Below are 11,539 nucleotides of genomic sequence, written 5' to 3' on the forward strand. Positions count from 1 at the left end.
TACGGGTAATACAGGCAGGGATTCATTTATTTCGCAAGCTAAGGTATAATGTGAGTGATCCGAGCAAACAACTTCTTGAAATTTGATAAGAAGTCAGTTAAGAAAGACACTTGTTTCCTAGATGGTTTTTAATGTCCTTATTTTTCTTTGAAAATCCCTATTGAGAAATTATGTCTTACGTTGTCGTAAAACTAGGTAACAGCGACGTTATGTCTAACCTTAGGCAGTACTCTGTTCCCGTCATATAACATACAACATTGCGTTAATACTAGGTTCACACGACAGTATATCTTACATTGTGGCAATACTAGGTGTACATGATTTTAGGTCCAACGTTTCGTCAATACTAAGTTCCAGCGCCATAATGTATCATATTGTGACAATATTAGCTTCCCGCGACATATTATCTAACCTTGTGGTAAAACTAGGTTCCCGCCAAACAATATATTACATTGTGGCATTACTGCGTAAAGACGACATAATAGCTTACCTTAGGCGATACAAGGTTCCCACGATATAAAGTATAACGTTTAGTCAATACTAAGTTCCAGCGACATTATGTATAACATTGTGACAACACTAGCTTCCCGCGACATATAAATATAGTAAATACTAGGGTCATGCCGTATAATATATAACATTATGGCAACTCTAAGTTGCGCAATGTAATATCTATACATGAAGCAATACAAGGTTCCCGAGATAGAACGTTTCGGTTATGATAAGTTCAAGGATAACAATGTCTAGCAGTGTAGCACGAATGTTACTGTATTTAAACATCTAAAATGTACGTAATTAGATTATTTTTTTAAAACAAAAATAAGTAATAAACTGTTTGCACATTTTTTCTCTGGAATTCATCAAATGGGAAAAGAATTACTAGCGGCATTCTAAGCATAATTTATTGTTACCCTACCATTGTTTCAAATTGCATTCAAGGGTTATTATTTCCTCTTAAATGTGCAATTTTCTGATATACCAATATCAAAAGAGATTATTTTGATTGTGCCTTCAGTCTGTTTGAGTTGCTTCTGAAAGGAGCCAGAACCGGAAAATTGATCTAAATACTATTACATGAGAAAATTGTTTCCTTGATGGAACTCAACATTTACGCTGGTTATATGAGAACATGGTATAAACACGATAAATTGTCTACGTGAATGCTTTTTAACCTGTCTACATCTGTATGGCTTCCGAGTATTGACAAATTAAACTTTCATACATATAAACACAAATATAAAGGTTTACCAAGTCCATCTATCAATTATACAAACACAATGCTACTGGTACAAATTAAATTAAAGTTACATAATGCATGTTCACATTATGGTATTTTAGAAACAAAGTATTAATATTCCTATATAATCATATTTATTTTCTTGTTTACTACATCCCTTTCATAAAGATTTTATAAAAGTAGCTTCAATATGGTGTCCATCAAAACTGCAATCCATGCAAAGATAGTATAACTGTTCATCAAAATAACAAAGAAATGGTATCGATATTAATATCTAAAATGCTAAAAGTTGATGCAATTCTTAAATGTTCATTGTCTTGTGCCACAAATATGCTTTCGCGTACAAAATGGTTTGTTTTCTAAATCAAGTGTAATAAATAGACTTTTAATTTCAATTTTAGGCTGAAATATAATACGTATTCCAGTTCGTATTGTCCTGGTTGTTTAATTAATCGACATACGAGTTCCGTGTCAAAACTGTCGGTGTCTGTGTCTTGCTTTCTCTTTCTGACACTATGTTCCGTCTTCCACATCTAAATAGGAAATATGGCGGCTGAACATCCGTTAAACGGATTTTGTATTTGCCAATTGTTTTTGTATTTGATTTCTCACATATTCATAAGTTCATTGAATACAACGATACCATTAATGAATTTTGTAGACTTTTATTAAATAATTATTTATTATTAATGACAACAACCTGGGTGGTTTTAAGCACAACCCTATTTAAAATGTCTCTCGTTCCCTATGGCAATCTAACTATCATATGATTATAAGCCTAAACAGTTGATGGTAACATTTGTTTGCCTTATGCAATATTAAGTTTGGAAATAAAGAGAAGGTTGATTTATTTCTCCCATTAAATAGGTCCCTAAGACAGAAAATGAGAGGTTTTTTGGCTCGAGGACAAGAAGCGTGGAAATGGTCCGATGGTCCGTTAGTAACATAATAGAGGATATTACTCAAATTTCGGAGTAAGATCAAAATCTGTTTAACCGACTGACTTAAGAATAGAATATTTGAGTGAAGCATTACGAGTGAAAAGATAATTATTTATGGTCACGATAGGAATGCATGTATAATCCGGCCTTCTTTTAAATGGTGACGTAAGAATGCTTTTATATTATGTCTAGAAGTCCTACGTGAATAAATGGATTGAGTAGTAAACGTGGCAAAACATTTAATCTGTGTCAATTTCTAATAATTTTACCATAATGTTCGCATGCATGCTTTAGAATTGAAAATATCCATAAAATAGTTTTAAGCATTGACATTTTTTTCATTCCCTGTGATTATCATGTTTGCTTGTTTCAAAATGAAATTGTTGAAATCACAGCAGAGGCTCGTTTATGTCCGCAGAAACGGAGGGTGCCCCAGCAATGCCAAAAACATGCCCAAAGAGTGACCCTAAAATACCGAAGTTGAATATTAGGAAAAATTAGGGAAAACAAGAATATTAGGGAAAATAGTTCTGAAATATCATGTGATATAATTATATGTTTTTTTTCTGAATAACAACGATGTTGACATTGATGATATAAATACTTCAATGTTAACCTCTGCAGAACGTAACAAGCATTTATTTTTATTTCAACCCTGATTTGATAAATTTATAAAAGGATAACTTGATATGAACCGAATTACGAATGATGCAACAGACATTTTTGCTGCGCACATTCCTTTGCATGCGCAAACCCGGGACGGGTAATTCATTCTCTTTTCATCCCTAAATCCTGTTAACAAGTCTAGGACTGCACGTCTTGATAATAATATTTTTTCTTATTGCCAAATATTTCTGCAAAATACGTTTTATCGCGAATAGTAATTGTGTGAAATAAGCCGTTTACTTGCCAGATATTCAATAGAAACTGGAAACTGGAAACCGATTTAATATAGACTTTGTGATGAAAGCTGTATTAGTGATGAATTACACAACGAACCTGAATGAAGCATTTTTTTCCAAATAAAACATTTTTAGATACAATTATGTCGCAAAGAATATTGCAGATTAAAATGGAAATGATTACGTTTATGACAGTGAAGTTTTATTAGTTTTTTGAATGCCGTGAATTCTTTTAAACAATTCGTTTCCTTTTAAGAAGTGTTTTAATAAGTATTTGTTGTGGTAATTTCATATAGGTCTGTATAAAGCTATGAGTGAATATATTACTTCTTTTAACTCAGTAAACTTAAGGAAACGAGTAAACGTAACCATGGTCGGAATCTTGGATTATTACTCATAGATTATGTTACGAAACAAAATCGTGATGATACATATGTTTGTTAATTATAGAATTGAGGGAGGAAAGAAAATCAATTGTCTACCTTTTAATCGTTTGTAATAGTTCGATATGTTGCATTTGTTGTACATGATAGATTTCCATATGGTTAAAGTTTCATTGTTTATTGTTGTAGAAATCAACTGCTTGTCATAATATACTTAACTCGTTAACTCTCACATCACTTTAGCTGTTGGTTTAAATCCTAGGCAGATATTGTAACTGTTGTAAATGGTTAATTAAGACAAACCCCCACGTAAAAAAATGCAATATTGAGACAGGGAAATAGAGAATACATACATGTATGTGGCGCATCGGTAGTCTAGTGTTAAGGTGCATGAGTGGCATGAGTGTAACGAGACTAAAGGGACAAGCCAAGTAAATACCATATCTAAAGGCACTAGTATCATCAAGGCTGAAACATCGGGGTCTCGCGCAATCGACCTATTAATCATTGTCTCGCGGAATAGATGCCCAAGAATCAACAATGGTCCCACAGTTTAGGTTCCCATCTTTTGGTAAATGTGCCTAGCTTTGAGCCATGAACTTGAGGTAGAGGTGCCTCCTATCAGCAATGGTCTCGCAGTATAGTTGCCCGATTCGCAGTTAATGTGCACACATATCAGCAATGGCCTCGCAGTATACGTGTCAACCTATCAGCCATGGTATTGCGGTATAGTTGCCAATCTCTCGGTATGGATGGCTATTTTAAGCCATAGTCTCGCTGTAATGATGCCAACTAAACACCATGGTCTCATGGTATTGGTGTCCACCTATTAGTAATTTACTCGCAGAATAGTTACCAATATCGTAGTGTAGGTGTCCATCTATAAACCATGGTTTCGCTGTTTATGTGCCAAACTTTCAACCAGGGTTTTGCGGAATATATGGCTACCTATTAACCATGGTCTCGCGGTAAAATATTTGCAGTTTTGGGTCTAAAGTCTCAAACTCAGACTCAAGACGTTAGTGAGCATTGACCTTGAAATTATCTATGTTTACACTTTCAGGAACCTATTACGTCATATGTACCTAAACACACATATCTGCTTGTCACGGTTCGTGTCTAATGTAAGGCGTAGTTTTATGACTTTTTGCTAAAGTAATTTATTTTAAAATAGGAAAAACTCATTGAATTAAGTTAAGTTGATTGAATTTAGTTTATATTCGTTAAAATGTTGTTTTCTTCAACATCTGCACGTAATTGTTTATCACGAAACATGGCAGCTGGTTTTATGATTAGAAATACGTTTTAATACACGCTTAAGGTAATCCACACACACATTATTTATACAAACCTGACGAAGCCAGTAAATTACCATTGTCCGTCTTTTTTATTTCTCTGCATGTTAACCCGTATAATTATATATCAGTATTAACAAGGTATGTCTTTCTGAATACATATATATGTAAAACATATGTTTAAAACAATCAGTGTTAAGGTCCCTAAGGACGAATGTGATTAATTAGTCATTGGAACCCTTATTGTTATCTCTTGATCGGGTTTCGAAGTGAAATGAACTCTTTTAACAATAACAAAAAGAAAGTGGGTCAGCAGGCATCCATATTTCACAAAATAGACTTTGAAGGTTTAAAAACCTACACTACGTATTGCTTAATCTAATATTGTATAATCATCGTATAATAGCCGTGAAACTCAACAAAATGTCTGGATTTTGCATAACAACATAAATACCAGGGGTGTGTTAACATTGAACCATTAGGTTGTCGGGTTCTCATCACTTGCTCAGAAGTATCCAACATTGCTTGATAAACAGCTAAGAACAAGAACGTGTTTTAAAGATTCTGATTAAATGGCATTCAAATATTTACACAAAACAATAGTTATTGAAAGCTTATCCGAGATAAGACGAAACAAAATATTTCAACACTAACCATAGCTGATCAAATTGAATTTGACGAATTAAATATGCTCTTTCGTATATAAGTTGCATTTTTGTGCCTCTCTTGTGTAAGCGGTGGTATTGTGGAGCCAAGGTGTACGAGATTTGAATACGATGAACGACTGCTAGAAAAGGCTATTCGAATGGAAATACGACTGGAAGAACTTGGAAAGACTGTTGAAAACCTACAGAATGAAAACAAAAACCTCAAAGAGTCCTTGAACGATCTCGACTCTATAAAGACTGAATTAACAGTGACAAACACAACTTTACATCGACTGGAAGAGACTATCGACATCACCTCTGCCTCGACTCTCGCTCTTCAAGATGACTTGGAGAGAACGAGAACCGCCTTAAATGCATCTACCGCGGCAAAAGGTGTATTTCAAGGTAAACATGAGGGACAGATGTCTTTTAATTTGTCTCCGTAATAACCTGTCGTTTGGAGAGATGTTAGTTTTGTGTCGCAATGCATACACTGTAAAACAGCCACAATATGAACCGTATTTGTAGTTCTACACCGATATTTGAACATTATACAACCATAATGTTAAGAAGTTATATGCGGTTGTTTTCCGCGACAATCGATAACTTTGTTTCAGGGTTATGCATATGGTTTTACATTTGTGGCTTTAATGATGTTTGCAGAGCTAACTTCTCCATTAAGTCTTGTGAGGGGTTGTTTTTAAAATTTTGAAAATATTGTAGTTTGTGTATTTAAAGGCGCACAATATAGGTTGATGCATTAATGCAACTTCATGTTTAACACACTTAAATTTAATGATAAAACCAAAAAGCATATGATTTAGATACAATGAAAATATAAGCCTTTATAAAAAAAATAAAAATAATATCTACGCGGCCACTAATTCCGTTTAGTTAAAAAAACGCCAAAAATATCGCTATTTTTATCTGTACCTAAATCATATGCATTTACTGTTTCGATCATTAAAGAAATAATTTAACACGAAAATTCATTATTCTCCAATGATTTATATATGTCAACATGACTTTAAAGTAACTATATAAGTATTTTTGAAAAGGTATTATCTAGAAATGCTACTTTAACAAAAATGTTGCTATTTTCAGATCCCCGCCCGGCGTTTTTAGCCATCCTTTCAAACGATATATCGACAACAACAGCAGGACAGACGATACTATTTGACAATGTTGTCACCAACATCGGATCAGCATACAACGGCGAAACAGGCACGTTTACCGCCCCAATAGAAGGCTTGTATCTGATCTCTGTCAAGATCACCGGTTACTATAGTGATTCATCTAGCAGTGGAACTACCGATTATTACCGACTGAAAAAGAACGACAAATTGTATCTACGCCTTTTTGTAAACGTGAACTCAAAAACACATAAGTTTGATTCTTCCAGTGTCATTACCGTAATGGAACTTGGAAAAGGCGACAGTGTTAATGTTCACTGTAATCAATCGAACAAATATGTCGAAGGCACCGACACAAACACGTTCTTCTCCGGATTTCTTATTGAGTGACAAGTGTTATGCATACTTCTTGCTAATATATATGCATCTGGAAAACCATATGCATTAAATATATTTTGATAATACATATAGTATTATTTCTTTTGCAATTAAATAACAAGAATTAGTTTACTTGAATTCTTTGTTGAATTATTTTTTGCTCGCTATGCATGTATACATATGTAATGTGTATTAGCGTTCGTTGATATGGCCTTGTCAGTGACAAACAAGAATACATAATGTTATATATCACCTGACTTCGCCTTTATACAAGTTTGCACACTCATTACTAGTTCTTCCGTAATGATTAATGTGTTCAGTTTGAATACAGTCTTCGCGTAAAGACTTAAATAAGAGTCAACGTTTTCTCAAACGCCTGGTCGAGATAGGCGCTTATAAAATAAAGTTGAAAGTCCGTGTTAGAAGACGCTAAGCGTTTCGCAGACTTAACTGATGTAAATCAGTATTTGTTCGGTATAATAGATTATTCTATACCTAATCTATACGTTCAATCGTAGACTATCATTCTCAAAAGGTTCTGAATGAAAATTGGGATCGACAGACGGTCTTAAATTAGGGTGTCATAAATTAACTTTAATAACAATGATCAGTCCTTGTTTGTTGGCCAACAAAACGTCAAAATAGTGTAAAAATATGATATCAACGCCTTTATACTATAATATAATTATAATATATGGAAGAATGAAGGCATAGTTTAACTAAGTTAGAAGTTACTTAACAATACGCGTTATATTTGGACTCAAACACAGCTGTGAAAATAATATTGGATTCGCCTAACGGTATTGTACAAAATGATGGTAAATGACCTATAACTATCGAGCACGTTTTGATATGACCATATTTTATTTTCGGAATGCTGATACAAACTGTGCAACTTTTAAATGAACAATAAAGCTGCACTCTCGCAAATTGACCATTTTGACAACTTTTTCTTTTTATTTTTTTTTGTCTTAAAATGAGCCAATTGTTATTCAAATGTCTTTAAACCTCTGATATAAGAATATTTACTAACGAGCAGATCTCAGTCTTTCATATTTAAGTTCGAATATTGATGTTTAATGGCTGAAAGCTGAGATCTGATATATATCGTTACTGACCGGCTATAACTGGAGGCAGTAATATTTATGCGAAAAGCTACAGAAACAATCTCAGTAGCAAATTATTTAAACATAAACCCGGTTTAATGGCACTGGCTAAAACCAGCTGATTCGGTGACAAAATAAAAACATGTAAAAACTGTTGTCAATATGTAAGAAGGCAGCTTTAAAATACCTAAACAAGATATATTTAAATTGCATCTGCTTTTATGTACCATTGATTTCGGCCTTAATTTGCTTAAGTGTCTGGAAAACTTACGTACGAAACTGGGTTAGAGCGAGCAACTTCATTATCATTTACGATAGGTAACGATAGTGGTATCGAGTGAGACATATTCGCCATTATGATTCACTAACATAATTTCGTTTTTAGACGCATTTGAGCGTCACGTAATTATACTTGATTGGGGGTTTATGTCCTTAGAATTTGGTTAATGCCAATGAGCTTATGTGCCTTGTTGAGTGTGTTTAATTAAAGTAGCACAACAAAAACAAAAGAACGCCTTATAGTTTGCAACGCACTATTTTACTTGTTAGAAATGTGTTGTTTTCTTAAATTCATGTGCATATTCAAGGATACATTGTCAGTGCCAGCGCTTATTCGTTCATTGTTCTGATTTAAGTGAGATGTTAACATTATCTATAATTTTGGTAGCATGCAATACACAGGTAGTGTCAGTTATGAATTGAAGATTACAACTGTTTTTCTTAAAAACACTAGAGAACATAAAATGCTTTATATAAGAAATAATATGTATGCAATGATTATTTCTAAACGATGATTGAATAGTATAAATATATGACACCTTTTATACGTTCCAGTTTGAATATCAATATTGTCAATCAAATGTTTTTGTTGACAACCTTGAGCAACACACTCAGGTCTCCGAACGCAAGAAAACTTCTTCCTTTGCTATATATGTAAACAGTCACGTTTTGCATCGTCAACATATGACGAAGTTGTCTGTCAATTTAGAAAGCAGTCAAAACTAAGGTGAAGTGGTATCGGGAATAGAGGAGGTCAATGAGGGTGTTTCTTTTAAAAAAAAAAGCTGTATAAATAAAAAAAAATAGTGTGCGACCTATTGATCTTTACACACTATTATAACGCAGGCCTTTAATCGAAATCATTGCACCACTTATCAATGGTCTCGAACCGCAATGGAATCACCTTCTTTTATGAAGGAACCGTCGCGTGTGGTCTTCCGGAGTGTATTCTAGCTATAACACCGTACAACTTAAGCATAAAACATTGTTGTTATAATGCTGCTGTCATGTTCACAAATGATTGTTTTTTTCCTGCATTGAATGTCTGTCATTACTCAATGTTAAAGTAGTTATTTAGAAACCATTTAGCAATATGTAAAGAATACAACAGATAAACAGAAACAGTGCAATATAATCATGTATTAAAAAGGACATTCAAAGGGATTGAACCTACAGATGTTCCAATTTCAGTTACGGCCCTTTCTTAAAACGTGACATGAAGTGAAAAAAGATTAAGTTCCATTTTAGCACATCATTAAGAATGTAAATAATGTGATAATGTGTTCTGATTTTTGTGATATGTTTTTTGTAGAAAAGAGTACTGCTGTTTGTAAACCTTTATACTTACATATTTACAAGAAAGCTGATACGGGCCATGCTTTAAAACGAAACGTGTTAAATTATATTTGAAATCTCCTTACTTTAATTCCTTTTGCAGCACACCGACAAACAGTGACCGCATGCGCAATTGTCTATTTTTAACAATGTTATTTCATGTTTCACTTTTTTTACATGCACTTGTTTGTGTTTACATTTTTTACAGTTGACCATATTTTAAGTATTACCATAGTGTTTTCATTTAGTTGTATATGTTTTATCGCAAGAAAAAATATGCATTGATATGCTGTTGTTTTTTATTTCCACTCCTATTGTAGCACCCTCACCCCTATTCCCTTCATGTACAATGCCGTTCAATCGTACAAAGTCAAAACAACCACGTACGATGAAACGAATTGTTAGCAATTATTTATTTCTTAATTGTCAATTATTTTGTTCTATTATACGAGAGCAAGCTGACTCTCAGATCTTAACCAGGTAGACTATCAGAATTCTAACCAGAAGCAGACTGCATAAACTTAGTCCGTAGACCTGAAGATTTAAACCCAATTACATTCTCTCAGATTTTAACTACGTTGCAGAATATAACCCACACTCCTAACCAAGAAGAGACCCAGACCTAGACTCCGACTCTAAACTAACCTAACTAAACTCCTAACAAGCTCCGGAAAAGTGTTTTATACTTTCCAATTTAACCCAATTGCAGTTGACCATTTAGAAATGTTTCCTAACTACCCATGTATAGTTTAACGATATCATGTGATACGTTTAACCTCACGTGACAATACTCAAAGTATTTTATTAGCCACGCCACAAGAAGGAGCTTGTCAATCAATAGTTTCAGTGACGTAAAATTCCACTAAACCAAACCCTTTTAATTGGTTTTTAGTGAAGGTAATTAAACTTATTTCAGGACAGTACTTAAAATAGCCATAAGCGGATTACCTTAGGCGTAGCCGATTGATCTTCTAAGTTACCAAGTAGCGTACAAGTTTAATAAAACGCAGGTCCTTTGATAATTATTATTCAAGACTTAGGATCATTCTTTACATATGCTAAAGCGATTGACTGTTCCATCTATTCTCAGAATATCTAATCGACACCTGCCGGTAACGGTTATGAAGCTCCAATGAAAATACACGCTATGGCATTTTGACAACTTAGTAGTTAAAGATAGGAATGATGACCTAAACAGAAATGAATTAATATTGGCAAGGGTCAATTTGTTACACTATCTCTAATTTATCTTGATAATGGTGTGACGATTATAATAAATTGGAAGGTTTGATTAGACAGTTTGTAATGATCGTTTACTTGTTCCTCATTTGCAAAACCTCCATTAAGTAGTAATTAAGTTTAAACTATTGATTATAAGAATATGATATTTATTGCATACATTGTTTTTGGAATATCATTATGCAAGAACTGATCTTAGGACATGCAATATGTTGCTGGCGTTGATAAGATAGCATTTAAGAAGGTCTGTGAAACAAACCTTCGCCGCCAATTATTATTCATCGGTTAATTGTTCAAGTAAGGAACATACTTAGATGAAAATACATTTGAAAACGTAAGCCGTTTGAAAAATGGTAAAATGTCCAATATTTATTACAATTACTTTATTAAATACGAGTGATGTCAGCTGTATACTTGTGTTAATAGTTTTGCGTTTTGATCCGGAATGTTGTATTGTACTAGAGAAGATTAATTCCAAACACCTCGTTAAGTCATTTCCCATCGAAAGCCTTTGATGTAAATGGAGGGTTTATATATATCAGATGTTTTTACATTTAACTACGCTGCAAGCAGATCGCGTAGTAATTCCAACTCAGCAGTAAAACAGTTTGAATTTACTGTAGGGAATCCTTATTGTTTACGCACTACGTGCACTGCACTGACA

General features: G+C 33.7%; 1 protein-coding gene across 1 annotated transcript; it reads left to right on the plus strand.

Moving 5' to 3' along the window:
• Positions 1-5,254: 5,254 nt before the first annotated feature.
• On the plus strand, positions 5,255-9,854 carry LOC128222379 (cerebellin-3-like). Its single transcript, XM_052931353.1, has 2 exons — positions 5,255-5,810; positions 6,510-9,854. The coding sequence occupies exons 1-2, from the start codon at positions 5,564-5,566 to the stop codon at positions 6,926-6,928; spliced, it is 666 nt and encodes a 221-aa protein (XP_052787313.1). The 5' UTR covers positions 5,255-5,563; the 3' UTR covers positions 6,929-9,854.
• The last annotated feature ends 1,685 nt before the right edge of the window (positions 9,855-11,539 follow it).

This window comes from Mya arenaria, chromosome 16, assembly GCF_026914265.1.
Source record: "Mya arenaria isolate MELC-2E11 chromosome 16, ASM2691426v1".
Taxonomy (NCBI): domain Eukaryota; kingdom Metazoa; phylum Mollusca; class Bivalvia; order Myida; family Myidae; genus Mya; species Mya arenaria.

Excerpts from the sequence above, each read along its gene's own strand:
- LOC128222379 (XM_052931353.1), top strand. The coding sequence starts at position 5,564 with ATGGAAATACGACTGGAAGAACTTGGAAAGACTGTTGAAAACCTACAG. Across the intron at positions 5,811-6,509 it reads GGCAAAAGGTGTATTTCAAG|ATCCCCGCCCGGCGTTTTTA; the intron begins GTAAACATGAGG and ends TGCTATTTTCAG.